Source organism: Varanus komodoensis, unplaced genomic scaffold (genome assembly GCF_004798865.1).
Source record: "Varanus komodoensis strain SLA01 unplaced genomic scaffold, ASM479886v1 scaffold36, whole genome shotgun sequence".
Lineage (NCBI taxonomy): Eukaryota > Metazoa > Chordata > Lepidosauria > Squamata > Varanidae > Varanus > Varanus komodoensis.
The window spans coordinates 661,387-682,118 of NW_025335873.1; the positions used below are offsets into that span (position 1 = coordinate 661,387).

General features: G+C 52.9%; 1 protein-coding gene across 1 annotated transcript in view; it reads right to left on the reverse strand.

The window, feature by feature from the left end:
* CFAP77 (cilia and flagella associated protein 77) overlaps window positions 1-20,732 on the reverse strand; it is a 68,827-nt gene that overhangs the window by 15,169 nt on the left and 32,926 nt on the right. Inside the window, exons 2-3 of the mRNA XM_044440173.1 lie at window positions 9,225-9,324; window positions 8,344-8,572 (exon numbers count right to left, since the gene is read on the reverse strand). Of these exons, the coding sequence (XP_044296108.1) occupies window positions 8,344-8,572; window positions 9,225-9,324 (329 nt within the window). The remainder of the gene's footprint in view (window positions 1-8,343; window positions 8,573-9,224; window positions 9,325-20,732) is intronic.

A 20,732-nucleotide genomic window follows, 5' to 3' on the forward strand; every position in this document is an offset into this window, starting at 1 on the left:
AGGGTCTCTGAGGCTCAGTGCAGCCCGCGGTCTGACGGAGCCTCAACACCCCGGCGCAAGCAGCGCTGAGCTCAACGGAGCAGCAGTCTGACCGCATGCGGGACAGTGTCTTAGGCGTACACGGATTTGCTGAAGGAGGGACCAGTGGCGGCTCTCGCAGAGCCTCAGAGCCAGCAGCGCAGGGTTGGGGTTTGGAAGCAAGGGAAGATGCACACCCTGGGGCCATCTTGTGTGGGAATTGACACCCCCCCCCCGCACACACAGCCCGGCACCTTCCAGATGTACTGGACTACATCTCCCATCCTGCCTGTGTGCTGGCTGGGGGTGATGGGAGTTGCTGGGATGCACTTCTTCAGAGCACTGGACTTCAGGGAAGTACGGACTCCTGAACCATCGTCTGGGGCAGCCCTGTGTGAAGCAGATCCTAGTAGTCTAGCCTGGAGAGGCCCACTCTGAAATTGGCATCTACCAGGAAAGGTCACAGATTTTCCCCGCAAGCTGAGCCAGCTGAATGCTGCAACCACCGGGCAGAAGCGTCCTAAAAGGGCAGCAGTGGTTCAATGTTTGCTTTATCTTTTACTCCCGCGGGAAGCGTCAGGCACCAAAATAACTCAGCCAGCTTTGGCTTCCACGTCTTTTCCAGAGGTGGGAGGGAGGGCAGAAGAAGGGCCTTTGTGGCTCTCCCCCAGGCAGCAAAATGGCAGCGTCCCCCCCCCACACACACACTTTCCCCAGTAGCTCAAGGCTCTTAAAACACAGCCCTTGGCTTGAGCTAGACCGGTTTGGGCAATACTGAGTGAGTAATTTAAAGACTGACAACAAGTGTCATCAATCGAAATGGGAGAAGCTTCTCTCCATGCTCAGAGCAGATTCCAAATGGAAGACTCCCTCTTCCCTTCCTTCCCCAAAAGTCAAGGCTCCACCCTCAGGGAGGTTCATGCTCTTTGAGGGGGCCAGATGGTGAGGATGCCAGATGTTACTTCCTTGGTCTGCTTGTTTGACTTGACAATGGGGTCATTGGGTTGATGGACTCCCCAGTCTCCCGAGTTCCCCGTTTTGCAATGTTCCCCCCAAAACCAGGGGTGGTGGTTCTCACCAGCCACGTGACATTCATTAATCTGGATGTTTTGGTAGCACAGCCCACCCCCTCCTCTCCTTCCGCTGGCCCCCGTTTGGAGTTTGAACTTTCTACCTTGGAATGCTGAATTTGAGAGAAATGAGCCCGGTCTGTACAACTGGTGTGTAGACTTACGATGCAGACCCGATTAAAGAGTTCTAATTTAACTAATCATATGCATTTTAAACTGCACCACCTGGGGGAGGGTCTTTCCAGACTGGCACAAGCCATGTCCCTTTATATCAAAGACGGGGGGTGTCTTTTTAAAAGCATTTTTAAGCAATTCATCGAATCCATATGCTAAACATGTACGGAGCCGTCCAGGTGCATACTAACACACGCATGCACGCATGCACGCACACACACATACCTCCGTTTCCCATAAAGCAGTCACCGGAGCCTGTGGGACGCCCGGGTGCCGGAGCACGTGTGCAGGGGAGTTCTCTGCAACGGAGCGGCTGCAAAGCGAGGGCAGCCCCTCCACTGCAAATTCTGCTTCGCACAAGGCAGCCCTTGTAGGGATCAGAGGCGAGAGCAGGGATCCGAGAGATCCGATTGGAGGGCGCCCCATGGGGGCCGCCGGGGAACCCACCGCATCCTCGTTAGCACTGACCTTGGCACGGGCTCCAGCTGCTGATGAATGGGCTGCAGACCCGGACAAGGCCCCCGGGAGCAGGCGCATTATCTATTATTGTCCGATCAGCGCCCTCCCTCACCCCCCCAGCTCAGAAAAACCGCAGGCTTTGGGGAGAGGATAAATCTCTGCCTGGGATGAAGAGGCAGGGAAGGAAAAAGAGGAGATGAAAAATGTCCTTTTTATGGCTCCGTGCAACAAAAGCCGGCCACATGGCTTGCGGAGCGCATGCTCCCCGGGAGAGCAGGGGGGAGTGGAGGAGGGGGAGCCGGGGCAGGAAAAGCCGACATGCACAGCCGTGCCCCGTCCCGAGACCGTTTGCTGGCGGACAGTGTACACAAGTCTTAAATAAATGAAAATAAATAAAAGAATGCACACACAATCCAAGCAGCTATTCTGACCCAGAAATGGGGTCTTGGGTGCATGGTCTTCCAAAGGGAACCGCTCGGAAATCCAGCAACTCTGCTGGGCTTCTTCTGATCAGCAGCAGACACACCGGTGGGTCTCTCCTGGGCTTGCCCCCCTCCCCAAGTGATTAAGAGTCGGGGCAGCTTCATCTCCCATAGAAAGGAATAGGGCCTTTCTATGGGTGGGCCAGAAGCGAGGAACACGGCAGCCCCGGGTTGCCTGGCATGGACCCCCAGTGGGTTATCGTGGTCTGACTGGGTCATGGTGGGCCCATCGCTCTCAGTCTGACCTACCTCACAGGGCTGTTGCTGTGGGGACCAGGTGGAGAAGAGCAGGGGGACTTACGTCAGCTACCAAACTGCCCGGTGAGCTTCAGGGCCGGTGGGCACCAGAACCCACCTTCCCCACGTCCCAGCCCAGCGCCCTGGTGCTGCACGGTTTCGAACTCCGCCTGGAAGACTTGTGCACAGTGCAGGAGTGTTCCTTGGACTCAGCACTACCTTGGGGTGGGGCGGCCTGCAAGACGGCTGTGGCGAACAGGGTATCTTGGCAGCCACGGCCAGCCCAAGCAGAATCGCCTTCAAAGGCTGCCCCACACAGAGCCCATTGCAGTAGTCTAGCTGGATGCCTCCAGCATCTGAATTGATGGAGGTGACGACTAGAAAAGGGCTAACGTTGTCCTTATTGTTAAAATGGTGGGGGGGGGGGGGATGAACCTGGGAACTACAGACCATCAGTCTGACGTCGATCCTGGAAAAATTCTGGAGCAAATTATGTAAAAGACCAGTCTGCAATCATCTTGAAGAAAATGCAGTGGTTAATGGAAGCCAGTGTGGATTTACCAAAAATAAATCCTGCCAGAGTAATTTAATCTCATTTTTGACTGGGTAACCTCCCAAACAAAGGGAACACTGTGGACCTAATCTGCCTAGACTTTAGCACAGCTTTCAACCTAGTGCCCCAAGACATTCTGATAAGCAAATGAGCAGAAAGTGGACTAGACAGAAAAACTATTAGGTGGATCCAAAACTGGCTGCTGAATTGGACACCAAGAGTGCTCATCAATGGCACCTTCTCAAATTGGATGGAGGTACCTAATGGGGTGCCTCAGGGCTCGGTCCTGGCCCCGTGTTCTTCAACATCTTTATTAATGGTTTAGATGAGGAAGCACCAGGAAAGATCATCAGATTTGCAGATTATACAAAACTGGGTGGAATAGCAAACATCTTAGAAGACAGAACGAAGATCCAGGGCAATCCTGATAAACGAATGCTGGAGTGAAAGCAACAAAATGAGATTCGATAAGGCCAAGTGCCAAGTGCTCCACCCAGGAAAAAGACACCAAATGCATTGCTACAAGATGGAGAATATGTGGCTCAGCAGGACTGAAGACGACCTCGGAGTAACTGTGGACAGCAGGCTAAACATGAGCCAACAATCCGATGCGGCCACAAGAGGGCAAATTCTATTTAGGAATGCAGTGACAGAAGCATTACTTACAAATCATGAGAAGTAGTAGTTCCCCAATACTCCCACTAGTCAGACTTCACCTGGACCTCATCCAATCCTGGACACCAAGATTCAAGAAAGATGCAGAAAAATGGGAAAGGGTCCAGAGAAGGGCGCCAAGAACGATCCAGGGTTTGGAGAGACTGAGGGAACTGGGCATGTGCAGCCCTGAGAAGAGAAGACTGAAGGGGGACATGGTATCACTCTGTAAATACCTCAGAGGCTGCCACAAAGGGGAAGATCAAGATCTCACTGATGCCAGAGTGTAGGACATGGAATTTATTTATTTATTTTTCGATTTATATCCTGCCTTTTTCCTACAAAGGGTTCAAGGCAGCTTACATCTCCTCCTCCATCTTATCCCCACAACAACAACCCTGTGAGGTAGGTTGGGCTGAGAGTCTGTGACTGGCCCAAAGCCACCCAGTTGGCTCCATGGCTGAGCGGGGACTCGAACCCAGATCAGCTGAGTCCCAGTCCCGTGCTCTTAACCACTACACCGCACTGGCTCTCCTTCTTCAAGTTGCGACCACCCAGGTTCAGGCTAGATGTCAAGAAAAGCTTCCTCACTACCACAGCAATGGATCCAGCTCCCTGGAGGGGGGGGGGGCTCTCCCACGCTGGGGACATTCAAGGTGACACTGGACAGCCACCCGAGTGGGATGGTGTCACGGGGTGCCCGGCAACAGCAGCGGCTGGACCTGATGGCCTTCTTGGCCCCTTCCAGCTCTGACCTTCTGTGATTCTATGTGCAGGGCTGTTCCTAGTGGCAAAGTGTAAGGGCATATTCAATTTAATTCAAATCCATGGGTGCATATAAAATACTAACTAAATCTGAGAAGCAAACACCTGAAGTCCCTTTAGTTTGCCTGTCAGGTATCCTTGGTCCTGGTGCTTCAGCACAGATGGATGGACAGATGGACGGACAGACAAACAGGCCTCCTCTTTTATTCTTGCGGATGCCACCTTGAAAGTATTTCAACCGCAAAAGGTTTTGGGCTGGGGGGGTGGGGGAGACTCTTTCAATAAATAAAATGCAGGAGCGTTGGGTCCAGCCTTGCTTGCTATCTGGCCGACTTACGAATGGAGAGGAATAGGTTAACCCCCCCCCCCCCGGGGTGCACACACTGAAAAAATAACCTTAAAGTGGCTGTAATGAGCTGGTAATTTGATTTGGTCTATAACATGCTTTTAAAGTGAGGGGATAAATACAAGCAAGAGTGCAGAAAAGGTAGCTATTAACGCAGATCCGAGATGGGCCATAATAACTTTAAATGAATAGCGCCTTCCCCCTTCGGGTGGAGAGCTTTGCCGTGGGCCATGCCTGGAATCTTCCTCCTCTTATTTATTTTCAGAAAGCAAACTTTCAGGCGGTGCCTCCCACCCTCTTTTGGGCAGCCATTTAACCTCCGTTTATGAAGAAATAAAGCAAAATTGATGTTGATTCCGTCCTGCTTCGGGGGCTCGTTCTGCGGCATAAAAGCGCTTTTGCTCACAATTTACCAGGGGGTCCTGTCAGACCCGAGATGGCTGGTCCTGATCAAGATAGAGCTTTATAGCTGGGGTGTTTGCTGCTAACAGCAACCTAATGCTGCATTTTCATTTGCCTGCAATTAATGTTAATGCCTGCTACGAAAATTGTCATTAAATACCATTTTAAAATCCATTCAATTTGCATATGCAAAGCCCATTTGCTATCACGTAAAATGCTTGCTGCCGTTCATCAAGTCTCCTCGTAACCATTTTTCCCCTTCCCGTTTTTTTGAAAAAATCTTTATTAGCAATTAGCTTTTTACACATGAAGCGATGGTGTAACATCTGACCCAGTGCGGTGTGCAGAACCAACAAACCGTTTTACAAGCTCCGGGGGCAGCGGCAGGACGCGGCTGGGCTCCGGGCCTTTGTCTGCGTGATCAGAGACCCAGCCAGTGCGGGCTTCAGGCTTCGGGGGCCTTTGCACCCGAGGTCCTCTGCGGGCCCTCCCCATGCAAGAGTCGGCTCCTCAGTGCCACGGCCACCAGCTGCTCCTGCTCCTCCCCTCAAGGGTTGCCAACGTCTGACTCCGTCTCTGGCTCCGTTCATTCGGCGTGTGAGAGTCCCAGTCCGAGCGTAAATTGTGCATGCAGATCCGTGCCACCTCCGTGGTTTGGGGAGCTCTCGGGCAAGCAAGACACCCCCCTGGGTGACTCCACCTTCTCCCCCGACGGCCGCTCTTCTCCCCGTCCTTGTCGTGGCTCCCACCTGCTTGTTCACTGCTTCGCTTGGCCATCTGAGGGACAGGGAGCGTCTCCTGCTCGTGCCCCCTCACCTCCACCATAGCCCAGCCCGGAGCGAAAGCCAGGGGAACAAGCCCCGGGAAGAAGAGGAGCGATGGCTCCAGGGGATGTCATCGGCCGTGAGTCGGCCCCTGCTGGGAGGTGGCCTTGGCCAGCGCCCGACCCTTCCTGCTCTTCAGCCTGCTGCAGGAAGCCGTTCTCTTCAGATAAAGGCCCGCAGCGGCCAGCTGTTTCCAAAAAGATGCAGCTGGATGTCCTGATTGCTTCTTAAACCAGAGCTCAGAATTTCACAGAAGGCTCCCCTATTTGAGTGGAACTGCTTCCACGTTCGTTGTACATGGGTTGCTTTGCTTTTTGCCTTTTTGTTTTTTGTAAGCCATCCAGACCTTTAGTATTGGGATGGCATATAAAAACTTAATAAAAAATAAAATAAAATAAAATAAAATAAAATAAAATAATGTTCAGAAGTAACACCCATCTGATAACCAGACACTGGACTCTGGCCATTTTAGTCCTGAGAGACAGTGCCCGCTCTGGGCTTCTCCAGGCTTTTGGGCCGGCAACCCTTCCTGCAGCCCCTCTGCCAGCAACAGGGTCACCGGCTGCTCTTCCTCCTTCTCCTCTTCCTCATCATGGCAGGCACTGAGGTGGAGAGCAAGTCAGCCGTGGCATCTCCCGTGCTCCTTCTCGTCACACTGCCAGAGCCTGAGAGAGGTCTAGCAAGATGCTGCAGTGGGGGAGGGAAGGCACCATCACAGGGGTCTGTGGTCGCCGGCCCCCTACCAGGGTGTGGGACCTCAGCAGATTTCCCACCAACTCTGCTGAAACTCAGAGTTAGCCCTGATTATAGGAAGCCCCGATCTGTGAGAGCAGCCCGACGAGGTGTGGCCAGCGGCCCCGTTGGCTGGCCCCTTCCGGAGGGCTTGGGGGTGGCTGTCAGGCCGTCCTCTCTTTGGCCAGGCTTTGAGGAGGCTTTGACCAGAGTGACCACGTAGACACCACCAGAGAGAGGAATGGAGTCCCCGAGGAAGGAGACAAAGGCAAGCCATTTGCGTAACATTTGCATGTGCTAATTTGTATATATCGTTGCGGTCCTGGAGAAAATTACCCTAATTTAAATAGAAATGATCTTCAGCCATAACAGACTCCCAATGCTTGTTCTCTGAGACCCTCAAGGAGGGGTCTCCTCCTGTGCCGGCCTTTGAGAGGAGTTAGACAGGGCAAGCACATCAGCGAGGGCCTTTCCCAGGGGCCCCTCTGGAAAAAGTGGCCTTTGTGGGTCCACACCCAGGGGCTTTTAGAAGGCTCCAGTGAAGCGGCTCGCTTGTTTCAGCTGCCCAGATTGCATGTGTGTGTTTTACTGCCTGTCTTTTTGTTTGTTTAGTCGGGAAGTCATGCCCAACCCATCATGTCCCCATGGATAATATTCCTCCAGGCTCTCCTGTCCTCCACCATCCCCTGGAGTCCACCCAAGCCCACACCCGCTGCCCCAGTGACCCCATCCAGCCACCTCATCCTCTGCCGTCCCTTCTCCTTTTGCCATTGAGCGCTCCCAGCATAAGGGTCTTCTTCTTTACAGCATCGGGCTCTCCTTTCACCACCAGATACATCTGAGACTGAGTGCCCCTTCGGCTTTGACCAGTCGCTTCATTCTTTCTGGCGCTACTAGTACTAGCCCTCCGCTCTTCCCCAGTAGCACATGGGACACCTTCCGACCTGAGGGGCTCATCTTCCGGCCTCATATCTCTTTGCCTTTTGGTACTGTCCATGGGGTTTTCATGGCAAAGAGACTGGAGTGGGTGCCATTTCCTTCTCCAGTGGATCACGTTTTGTCAGAGCTCTCTGCTCTGCCCTGTCCGCCTTGGGTGCCCCTCACGGCACAGCTCAGAGCTTCATTGCGCTACACAAGCCCCTTCGCCACGGCAAGGCAGTGATCCAGGGGGGTGTTCCTGTCTGTACCAAATCCCTTCTGCTTTGGGGCGGAGCAGGGAATGCTTTTCGGAAAAGCATCCTTGACCCAGAAGCTTCCCAAGGACGTGGGAACCCAGTGCTTCTGCGTTGCACCCAGGCAGGGAGGGTTTTGGCTGGGGAACAGAACGGCGTGCCTGCTGCTCGCTCTGCTGCCCCGGTGCTGAAATGGAGGAATCCAATGTTGAGGGACAACTGTGGGGGCCCTGGGCTCCCCTCTGTTCTAGCAGAGGCTGAACAAACGAGACGCACCTGTAAAGAGGCGCACAGGTCCTCTTTCGGATTTGCCAGATTCCGTTCCGCTCACGGCTCACAGCCAGGAAGGAGCAGGCCAAAGCCCGGGGAGCCAGGGAATCCAGCAGATCCCCACCTGGAAAAGGGGTCCCTCAGACATCTCTGCATGTAAGTCCGCCCAGCCTTCCCCCGCTTACCGGGCCGGTCTCCCGTAGGTCATGTCTGCAGGCACTTTCGGGGCCACCCTCTTAAAGCGCCGTTCGTCGTCCTCGCTGAGACGGATGTCCTTGATCTGGCGGTACAGGTTGTTCTCGTGGGCGGTGACAAAGCCATCCCTAAGGGCTTTGCAGTTCATGGTCTTGTAGTCGCGCGGCTGCTCCTTCGCCAGGATGACCTTGGGCTTGATCACATTCCAGCGGCCGATGGCTGAGGAAGAAAACGCAGTCAGTGCAGTGGCGGGGGGGGGGGGCCACAGCCACGCGGAGGCCGCCCAGGGCCGAGGTGGGCCAGGTATACGGGCACCGAGCCCCCCGCCCCCCCGTGCCAGACTCTGCGCTGGGGGCACATTTTTTAAAACCATCACTTAATGCTCGACTCCTGGTGAGTCACACGAGGCACACCCCAAACTGGCATCATGGAACTCCTTCCAGTATATCCCAGGTTTCCTTGGACCAGTTTTAGCTTTTTTTAATACATTGCCCCTTTGCTGAGTTGCATGTTCCTTTGTGTGCTAAACTCACGGAACTGTTTCTGCAGGGCTGTGGCTGTGGCGAGGCGGCGGTGGGCTGGGTGGGAGAGGATGCTGCAACGAGGACATGCCCTTCCGGGCTTTTTCCGGGAAGGAGTTTTCCTCATGCGTGTGAGCAAAGGCCTCCCGTGTTGCTTCCCGTGAAGAAGGCTCTTGTGGCTTCGCTCGGGTGGGCTGCCTCAAGAAGCCAGCAGCCACAGCGCAGAGCGGCCCGAGCAGCTCCCCCCCCCCCCTGCACTTATGGCTTCTCTGCAGACGAACCCCGTACACACGTCAGTTTCGAGTGGACCAGGGAGTTTTCAATGGCACGTGACCCCATTACTTCCCTACCTTCAGGCACCCCTCCATCGAGGCCGTGGATGTACAAGCCATAGTTGAAGTCATGGCCTGGAAGAGTGTAGCAGTTTCTACGAGGTTTTCCGAGCTCCGGCTGCACGAAGGAGTGAAAACGAGATGGTGTCAGACTGGGCGCCACTGAAGGACTCGCTGCAGTTTTTAATATTTGCTTATAACCCCGCTGTTCTACCAAAAATAGTGTGCAGGGTAGCTTTCAAAAACAATTGAGAGAAGATGGGCCACAGGAGCCCACGTGGCTGCAAGTAACCGTCCGAACTTGGAGTATTATGGGAATCCGCTCAAGGGCAGGAAGTGTGTGGAGGCGAAGGGCAGCCCTGAAGTTCCCCTGCCCTGCCAAACACATTTGTGGGGGGGTCTCCTCTCCGCCAGCACTGAGCCTAGCTGGCATGCCCCGGCTCGGAGGACAGGGGGAGTGTACCCCGAACTTGGAGGCCAGGCTGCAACCTCCGAGCACATGTCCAGGCTCCAGCCGGGGCTCCCAGTTCTCCCACGGCCAGCCAGACGACTGGCCACAGGACCATGTCCTTAAACAAAGGAACGCCTTCAGAGACAACACAAACAGAACCATTGCAGAAGACAAGGCCTGAGGGTGGGCCGACTCAGAAGCAGGGTCTCTCCAGAGAGGTGCCTCTACCTTAAAAGCCGGGCAGTCTCACACAGGAGAAGCTTCCCAGGCTGATCTGGGCTTCGGTGGCCCTTTTCATACATTAAACACTTGCCTGGGTCCCCTTTTTTCACCAGGGTGCAGAACTTCTTTTGGCCTGTGGGCCACTTTCCATTTTGGGGAAGCTCTTGGGGGCCGCTTTTCAGTGGTGGGAGGGGCCAAACCAAAACATGGGGGGGTGTGCAAACCCTCTAGCTTTCTGTGTAAAACTCCTATGGTCTACAACTAAACCTTAGGCGCTCCAAACGTTCCAACCTTTTCGAAAGTGGTATAAGCCTCATAAAAGCTGGGACTTTCCCTATGTCCCACCCATCAGTGCTCTGGGTTCCACCTTGGCAGAAACCAACACCTTCTGAGAAGGACATTTATATGTTTACAGGTCTTCTTTTATTATATTTTTCATTTATGGTAAGTTTTAAGAATATAAAAAATTGCAATAATACACTGGGCAAACATTTTATTGCAAAGGCCATAAAACACAAAGAAAAGTAACAATTCCATTGGTGTTTGAAAATCGTAATAATGCTGCCAAGTATAAATTTTATGGCCGGGATAACACAAGCATAATAAAGAACAAATCGTAGTGGTGCTACTGCTCAGCAAACGCTTTGTAATTGTTGCGAAGCCACAACTCCATTCCCCCTAGTCTAGCAACGAGTGAGCACTCCGTTCTGGGGGCGGCATTTGGTCGGATTCCTCGACTAGTCCACTCGCATGCAGCCGTGTGCCTGAGTGCCTGGTGAGCATGCGAGCGGGGTCCCTCCTCTGCATCCCGCACGGCTACTTCTGTGCTGTGGCATGTGCCCTGGAAGAGGGCTGCTGGTCGCATGGTCCCTCGAGCGAGCATCTGTGGATGCCCCCTTGGCGCACTCTCCGAGCAGGAGAGGAAGCCGATGGCTTCCGCGGAGCTTCGGCCCCCCGCTAACTGAGGCCACTTTTGCACTCCTTCAGCTGAGAGTCACTGCCTGCCTTAAGCTACCGGAGAGCTTCCTAAATGCATAAGGGGCAAGCCCGAGACAGGCTGTGCCCTGGTGGCGGGATGAGCTGGGGGGAGGTGGGCTCTCGCACACTGGCGGCATTCAGGATGCAGCTGGACAGTCTCCCGTTAAGGATGCCTGGACCTGCAATCCTGCACTGAGCAGGGGCTGGACCCTGTGGGACCTTGTGGGACCTTCTAGCTCCACTTCTCTATGATTTGGCTGCTCCAGATACCAGCTGCTGGGAAACAAGAGCGAGGCTTCTTGGAGGCTTCACTTTGCCGCATCTGCTTGGCCTTGGTGTGCACAGAATGCCGGGCGAGGTAAGCCTTTGTTTCCAACTCAGCAGGCTCTTCTTATGATGCTCCTGTAATGACTGCAACCACCCACGTGCCCAGGAAAAAATTAAGCAGTGGGCTCCCCAGGTCGCACTTGGTTTGAGACTAAACCCACCTGTTGGGTCCAGTGTGGGACTTCGGTAACTTTAGATCCTGGAGTTCCAGAACTCCTATACCCCCTTCAGCAGCTTCTGATTGAAGTCTGGGCCCTGATTTAAGGTGTTGACAGTGACAGGTAAAGCCCTAAGTGGTCTAGGACCTGGACACCTAGAGGGATGTCTCCTTCCACAGACAGCTGCCCAGACCTTAAGGTAATTTGCGGGAGTCCTTCTCTGAAAGCCCTCCGTGAAGGAGCAGAGGAGGGCTCTTGCGAGGAGAAGGGCCTTCTTGGTGGCGGTGCCCCGACAATGGAAAATGCTCCCCAGAGAGGTTCACCTGGTGCTGACAATGTATTCATTCTGGTGCCAGGCCAAAACCCGTTTTATTTGCCCAGTTTTTAAATTGTTACTTTAAAGATATGTTTTATTTATTGTTGTGTATGCTAAGTATTGTTTGCCTGGTTCTATTTTTTGCTTGCTTCTTGTAAACTGACTTGAGATTTTAAGATATAAGATGGTATAGAAAAAATGGTGAATACATCAACAAACTTGGGGGCAGCCCCCGAGAAAGCCCTGTGTCCGTCAATAGAAGACTCTTCTCCAAAGCATCCTTGAAAAGGTCTCAGGCTGGCCCCAGATGCCGGCCTGAGCATTTTGCTCATGGCTACGAGGGGATAAAAAAATGCTCCGCCACGGGGGTCTCTGAAATGGCTGAGACTGTGGGAAATGAAAGCCCTCTGGCTCAGCAGATCTGCTGCCCCCTTGACGAGCGCTGCCATTCTCTGGAAAAGAAAAGGTCAGGAAAAGACCAACCGAGGGATAAGCGTGAACAAGGACAATATCAGGAAGGCTTAAAAAGGGCGCTGGAGCACACAATAACGCCCCCATGTGCCTTTCTTATTTAGTTTTAAAATTAACTCCCTTTCTTTCGCTGTGTGTAGCCTGGCTCTCCAAAGGCTGCAGGATGAATTGACCCTTGTCCGTGCCTTTGTGTCTCGCTCGGGGTCACCATGGAGAAGCCGGTCAGAGATTAGTGGCTCATGAAACCCGATCTGCCTTTCTAAGGGAAGGTGGTGGGGAAGGCCAGGCTGGAGTTTGGGGTGCCGGCATGGTGGTGGGGAGCCCCCGGGATGCCTTCCCACAAGGCCCACGCTCGGCAAAGGAAAAGCCATCTCACCGCACGGGGATGGCAGGTGGCACTTGGGTTCTGTGCTTTAATTCTGCGTATTTCAGGGCCAGTCTTGAGCGGAGACCCTCCAAAGACAGCAACGTGGGCGGTGAGGTCTGAAAGGAAAGAGCCCTTTTACAAATGGAAAATCACTCAAACACGGGAGTGCAAAATGTTGTACAGACCAGATGTAGGAAACCCAGGTGTCCCTCTCTCTCTCTCTCTCGTTCGTTCATTTGTTCTATCGTTTCTTCATTCTTCCTGCATGCATGCATGCATTTATAGGCCGCCTATAATGGCTTAGACTTTCCCAAGTGGCTTACAATACATAAAACATAATAACAAAACAAAACACCTTAAAATCAATTAAAACACAATGAATTAAAACATCTGTGAAAACACTATAAAAAGGGCCACAGCATTCAGGCTAAGTGTTAAAAATATTCCTAAAATTTATGGAGGACAGGCCTCTGTTTGAAGAACTGTCCAATCCCAGAGATTTGAAATATAAAGAATTCAAAGAGACCGGAAGAAAGGGGAGACCTGAAGTAGTCCATCAGCGGGAAATGACAGTTGTTGTTTCTAAATTTGCACCTCTATCTAAATTAGCACATGGAACGTTTGATCTTTTATCCTCTTTTTTTCAAGGGGGGCATGATTATCCCCCTTTTGCATAAAGTATAACTGTTGTCCAAGATCAAACCGATGCAGCAATTTAAAAGAGAGAAGTAGCGGCCTCAAACCAATTAATGAACGGGTGTCAAACCCAGCAAAGGTTCGATCCCGTGCATGTTTCAAAGGAGAACGTGGTGCTGGTGGAGGGGAACTTCGCAGCCTCCCCCTCCTCCCCTGGCAATTCCTGCCCCCGGACCCTTGCTAATGCTCACCAGGAAGGCGGGGGCCACTGCTGAACAGGGTAGATTGTGGTGGGAGCAGAGGGGGGCACCCCAAATTCAGGCAGAGGGGCTGCCTGCAACGGGAAGGCTACCCCTGGACGCAGCCCACAGCTGATTACAGCCATGGGGCCGCAGCATCGCTCCCAGTGAGTGAAGTGCCGCTGTGCAACAGTTTAGTGGCACAGCACGCAGACGCCCGGAGCGGCGGAGGGAGGCACCCGAATCCCATATAAGGCCGCGGCTGGGTTGGAATGCTGATTCCACCCCCCCCCCTTCCTGACAGCTGTCCTCTCCAGCAGACAACTTCATTAAAGCTCATTAAGATGTCATTTCCCTGCCTGATCTCCCACCTCTCCACTCTAATTAAAACCATCTCTAGTTACCTTCCAGGAGGCCCTAATAATTTTCTCTGGGTACCTTCTGCAAGATTCCTTCCCTTTATGACTTCGGAGAGGGAAAGGGGCCTCCTAAATTTTGTTTATGTGGCTCTGCTTGGAGCCGTCAGGGCCCATCAGCCTTCCCCGAATGCAGCCAGAGAAGTAGCCTCGGCTTGTTTAGGGTTTTGTTTAGCCACGTTGTTTGTTCTGGCCTAGGCCGGTATTTTAGGGACCCTGCTCATCTCAGGTAAGCATCCCTGAAAAAAATGCGACCTCACTGTGGGTTCAAGTGCCAGGCAGAGGCCCCCCCCCCCCCGTGGTGCTCCTGCCCTCGTTCACTTGGGTCTGCCTGGCAGTTTGAGGCGGAGACTGCCGTCAGCCCCAGCCAGCTCAGTCAATGGCCAGGGATGGTGGGAGTTCCGACGTGGAACAGCTGAAGGGACACGGGTTCGGAAATGCAACATCGGAGATGTTGAGTACTGACTCTGGCCTGCATGGTGCTGGTGGGGGGCTGATCCCATCCCTTGGGGGTCCGCAGGACATCCATGCTCCTGGCACAGCCCCTCCTACCCACAGTGGCTTGGAAGCTTTTGTGCTGTTCGTTCGCCATCCTGAAAGTGGAAATAACTAAGTCCCCTAAGGCTGTCAAGGAAGAGCGTCAGGAGTCTTGCCCTCTCTGCCTAGAATGCAGAGCACACAGACGCTTCCCCAGGTGGGCACCTGTCGCTCCGCCCCTGCACCCTTTCCAATGAAACTCCAGCACGCCTGGCATAAAAGGTAACGGAATGAATCCAGCTTCTTGCACACGGTCAGCAGACTTGCTCTGAGCGTCGCATTCCTGTCTCCCCCCTTCACGGGTCCTTGCCATGTCAGTGGACCACAGAGGTCATCTGCTCCTCCCTTCGGCCCCCAGGTGCTAAACATCCCCTCATGGGCTAAGTGGAAGGCATGCTGGCTCCCTTCCTCAGGTCTTCCTGCTGCCACCTGCTGGACCAACCGGAACACCAGCCCAACTTGGATGTGCCAACATCTGTCCAAAGACGGGCTAAACCAAGACTTGGGATGGGCTGTGCAAAGCTGACCTTAAATGTTCAACAAATTGAACCAGATAAGGACTCTTCTTGGTGGGGTAGAAATCTGAGAATAAAATAAATACATGACTCGGTATAACCTTGCTCAGCCAGCAAGGAATCCTAACTTTAGAGAGAGACTGTGGCACCGAGGTTTCCATTCACTTCCTAGGTTGGTGGCCTTCAGACCTTTAATCAGATTCCAGCCTACTACAGTTGCCATTTTCCTTCCGACTAATACTCACATACTCTCCTTTTATATGCTACATAAATTGTATTTTATTCTTTCATTAGATACTTCAGTTGTTTTACTGTAGGTATTCCACTAGCATGCTGGTTCTCAGCTAAGAATTATGATTAGCAAATGACTTTGTTTCTTTAGTGAGCTTGTTAAATCACCGTGTACATTTATGAATGTGCAACCTGGTGGCAGAACATGCCAAACCCGGTTCTTCGGCACTGGGCAGGTAGGACCATTTGGAGCCGACCAGTGTTCAGTGGGCTAAGTCAGATGGGGAGAGTCTTCACCTGGTAGGTGAGGGCACAGGTGAAGGGGCTGGAGAAGATGCAAAAGGGGCCCGGCCAAAAATGCAGAATAGCATCAGATAAAAGGTGCTGTGTATTTTAATTGCAAGCGCTTGCTGCCAGTAGCTCAGACTTCTCAGAAGCATTTCGACCTTTTATGATGGGCTGGAAAGAAAGGCTGCAAAGCCAGGGAACCGCGAAACGCCCAGGGTTCTCGGGGAGCAGGGGGTGGGGGGCTAAACAGGAAGAGGTGTGCCCCCCAGGGTTTGTAGCGATGAGGTCTTCCACCCCTGGATTGGAGTGAAAGCCTGCTGTGCGCATTGCGAAGATGGGAGCAAGTTGGGTTCACATCACGAGTAAAGACGGATGTGGAATGTCTTTCTTCAGAGTTGGTGTCTTCTCCTTTACCACATCTGGAGCTCAGGCAAGCTCCGTGAGAGGGCCTTTCCCGACCCATCGGAAGGAGGGCTCGGTCCTTTTTCTCCCCCTCTGTTCTGCTTTGTGTGTGTGTGTGTGTGTGTGTGTGTGTGTGTGTTTCATTATGCCCCCTTGCACAATAAAACCCCTCATCACTCTCTCATTACTATGATTATTCTTGATTTACAAGCGATTGCCGAGCGGAGCCGATTGTCACAGCAAGGCCTGCGGTCCTCCCCTCGCCCCCCCCGCCCCGCTTCCCCTCCCCTTCGCGACAGCTTGAAACCAAGCCGCTCATTTGCATTTACATGATCTCGCTGTGCAGCTTACGAGATGGAGAGATTTATTTGCTTCTTAGCTTGATGTTTGATTACGACCAGAGAAAGCAGAGGAGCGACAAAGCGTGGGGCAGGCAGGCCGCGGGCTGCTTTGTAGCCCTGGGGGAGCTGTAACTCCATGCATCAGGGCTTGGTGGCCGATGGGGAAGTAAGGGAGGGCTCGGGGATTTCCAAGGAGGATGGTCCTTCCATCAGTTGCTCGGGTTTGAAGTGGAAGCGGGATCGGACGTGAGAAAACGCGCTATTTCACCCCGTGGGTTGCGTGGACCATCCCCCTCAGGTTTTGGGGAAGGGGGCCAAGAGGAACAGCTTTGCCACGGAGCCTTTGAAATTCTGTGGCTGCTTTAGGGCTCGCTCTGGCGGAAACCCATCAGGCCCTGGTCTCAGAGGGTTCTGGCATCTTCTGCCTGGCAAGGCAGATGGCCCGGTTTGTCCACTGGGCAGCGGTGCTTCAGACAGTGGACGTTCCTCACTTCCTGGTGAATCTGGCCAATTTCCTTGCCTGCTGCTCTTGACGCCTTCTGCAGGGCCGTCCTTACAACCTCGGAGAAGCAGCCGGCGTGTTTCTTTCCTCACCTGTTGCAATGGGGGGGGGGGGGATGTGGATGTGAACACAGGCCCTTACTTCTGGATCAGGTCCCTTCCCAGTATCAGATGTGGGGATCCAAACAAGCCAAACGCAGGATTGCTCTGGCCCTCTTTCTGAAGTTCTTGACTCTGACTATTGGCAGGCATGCAGCTATTTGTAGAATGCGGCTTTGATAGTCTTTCTTAAAGCAAATTTTTACTAGCTTGTTTGCTGATTTGCTGGGCACTCCACTCCCACTGAAGAAAGTGCAGTTGTGCATAATTTTTGCAAAGTATGCATTTCTTTCCACAACTTTTTCAAATGTGGCATGCTCTCAGGCGCCTTTTCCTGGCCATGAATGACACCGCAAGATCAGAAAGGTCTGGACCTTGACCTCAGATTGGCTCTCAAACAGAAAGGTGCAAACTGGGTCATTTCTCTTAAAAAATGTCAACAGATCATTTTTCTGGAACGGAAGTGAACGTTTCACAATATATCTATCAGAAGTGAAGAACAGTATAAAAGATGCTGGGGACATATTCAAAGAATTCAGCAAATTTGAATTCTATAGTGGGCTTTTCCCAAGTCACGTTTGCAGATCATTTCTTTTCTTTCCCGAATTTGACACAAATGACAGCACAGGAACAACATATGAAAATAAAATAGTGCATTTCCCTGCACAAGCTAAAGCACGAACCTGCTTTATTTGAGCGTTTTGATGACATTTGCGTATTTGCGCAAGTGCAGATTTGCAGAAACGCGGACAAACTTGTGCTTGGGAAACAGAAACCTCTGATTCGCCAGAGGACGGTTGATGGAATGAGAGGCTCCTGAAATTTGTGAAATGCGCGGGCGACACACACTTTTTCCCCACAAAGAATCGCATCTGTTGTGTACTTGTGCAAAGGAGCGGCTCGCTTTCTCGAGTGTCCCCAGCCATGTGCTCGGCTCCAGTGACTCGCATGCATGCGCTTCTGGAGTCACGCTCCTGGTTCATGGGAGCAGGGCTCGCCCAAGCCATTTTCCGGTGGGCCGTGGTGACCGAGCGAAACCATTTTCCCCAGCCATTCCCTTGGAGGAGGCCGTGCGTGCAAGTGACAAGTTAGAGGCACGCGGGCCAACGAGCTCTCTCTGGGGCACACGCAGCACACCCACGCCGGGGGGGGGGGGTGGGCTGTGCTGAAGTGCCTTTCTGCCTCGCTGGCCCTTTAAAAGCAAAAGCCTAAGAGTTCATTTGCATTTAGATCTCTTTGGCGCCTTTCTGATCTGAGGACAAATCCTCACAAAGGCTGCTTAATTAGACCAAATTAGATTTCCACCCAGTAGCTTGTCATTCATTAGAAAAACCCGCTGTTCTTTTTCTCTCCCCCCCCCCCCCCCCACTATACCATTTTGCCCTGTCCCCCCCCCCCCGCCCATCTCGAAGTATTCTCTTCAGTTTCAAGGACTGGATTCAGCACGTTCAGTTTTAGATAGAGGAGAGTTAGGAAAATTCATTCATCTCCCGAGAAGTTCGCCTGTTTTAAGAGATGGATAAAGGGGGAATTATGCAAGCATTTTTAGCAATAATAGGCTATTCTGTTTCATAAGCCTTCGGCAATTAAGTCTGTGATCCACGCACCTCGTCTTTCGGAGTAGTCCTGTTGATGTCGGGCAGGTTACTCCAACGTAAATGTAGGGTTTGGCCGATTGCACTTCATTACAAAAAATCTTTCGGTAATTCGGCCACCTCACCGCTAAATTCAAACGATTTTCCTCTGACACGATCCAATCCATAGCCGGCTCAGCCATTTGTATCTAAGAAATCCCCCATCTGATATTTTGTTCCCCAGTTTTAATTATTTTGACTTCTTCAAAAATGGCTTAGAGAGCAGAGGAAATGGCTTCAGTACAGTTCAGGAAAGGCAAAAGTGGGATTTTGCCGAAGATAATGCCAACCTTCTCCAACCTGGTGCCCACCAGATCTCTGGTACTTCAGTTCCCATCACCCCAGCCAACATGGCCAATGGTCACGGATGTTGGGCGTTAAAGCCCAAAACATCTGGAGGTGTCAGGCTGGGGAAGATGAGTCTTTTCAAATACAGATGCTCAGGACTACAAATCCCAGCATTCCCGGCCATTGGGTATGCTGGCCAAGGCTGATGGGGTTGTAGTCCAAAGCATCTAGCAAGCACTCAGTTGGAGAAGCTTGAATCTTTTGGTGGCAGATGCTTTGGACTTATTTTTTCTTTTCGATTTATATCCTGCCGTTTTTCCTACAAAGGGCTCAAGGCAGCTTACATCATCTCTCCTCCATCTTATCCCCACAACAACAACCCTGTGAGGAAGGTTGGGCTGAGAGTCTGTGACTGGCCCAGGGTCACCCAGTGGGCTCCATGGCCGAGCGGGGACTCGAACCCAGATTGCCTGAGTCCCAGTCCCATGCTCTTAACCACTACACCACACTGCCTCTCCACACGGGGACTTCAACCCCCAGCAGGCCAAGCAAGGTAGGCCTGATGGTGCTTGCTCTCCAAACTATCCAGAGGGCAGGAGGCTGCCGAAGGCGGGCTCAGGCCAGCCTATAGGTCCGTCCAAAGTTTGTCTAGCCGTGAGGGAGAATTACCTCCTCCGTTCTTGCCTCTCGGGCCAAGAAACTCCTTTAACTGGTGGATGGTCTTCTTCAGAACTAAGAGGTGACGCACCAGCTGGCTTTCAAGGTCTCCCATTCAAGGCCCCCACGCAGTCCGGGCACAACCGGTAATGTGTGTTTGGGGTGCCTTGAGCACCCCACGCCCTGAATTTGGGGTTTCAGAGCTCACACCCCTTCGCCTCCTCTCCCCCAGTTCAGAGCTCAGCCTTTGTTGTCCTGGTCACACGGCCAAAGCTCGAATCTCCCCCCGGAAGGATATCATGAAGGCTGTGTGTGTAGGGAGGGCCATCGATTTAGGCGGCTTCCTTGGATTTTGCAGGATGCGACCGATCAGAAGGTAGACAGGACGCGTGATAGCGGCGACAGGCTGCTGGGATTCTTTGGGCTACAGTCCCACGCAATGCTTCAAAGGTAGGCATGGCTGGGCGGGGAAGGGGCCCTCTGAGCAGAGCTCTTCCCCTTCCCATCGCGACCCCCCTGCCCCCTGGCTTCCTACGCTGCCCCCCCCCCCCCCGTGCAGCTGGCAAGAAGCAGCACCAGGAGTCAAGCAGGCAGAGGGGGCCAAGATGAGGAAGAGGGTGGGGAGCACAAGGGCCAGCCATGGCGAGGAGGCCCAGGCACTGAGAACGGGGGCCCATGGAAGACGTCTTGCTCACCCAGCGCCCTTCCCATCCTAGGAGAACTCTGCGTGGCAGCTTCCCTTCCTCTCGGGAGCCTGCATATTGCCCTGCGGACAGAGTCCTCCACCGGCCCCCGTGCCGCCAGGGCTGTTCTGAAATGTCTGGGGCAGCCGGCCCAACACTCAGGAGCAATGCCATGCACTCAGCGCACCCGAATGCCACCGCACACACCTTGCCTTCCTTATGGAACTTTCCGCAGTTCTTGTGGCACTATAATATGCCCAGCCATTTCACCAGGAAAGTAATGCTGCTACGGTTTCGCTACTGCCCGAGGGCTGAACTTTGGATGCAGCTGCCGTGGAAATACGTGGCTCCCTACTCCTTTAAACAGATAATCCCAGAAATACACACTAGGGATCTGCCACAGTGAGATAGAGTTCCAGAAGGACTCAGTGTGAAACTCTGGGCTAAGTTTTAAGTGACGGAAAATTTGCAGTAGTGTGTTAGTCTTAGGGGATTAATTGAATCGATAATGACATGTGCCCTAACATCGCAATGCTAAGACTGGGATAATTGGTTAGGCCCCAAACTGGTCAGTGGGGCAATCCAGGGGCAACCCCCTGACAAGGAGAACCTTCCCAAATTCACAGCTGAGAGCGTGAGCAGACAAGGCTGGTGGCTGTGTATCCATGCCAGATTTTAGCCTGAAGGAGCTGTCCATGGTCCTGAGCCCAAGCCCAAGCCCAAGCCCGGCCCAGCATCATGGATCGCTCCTTTGAACTTCAGGGTCAGA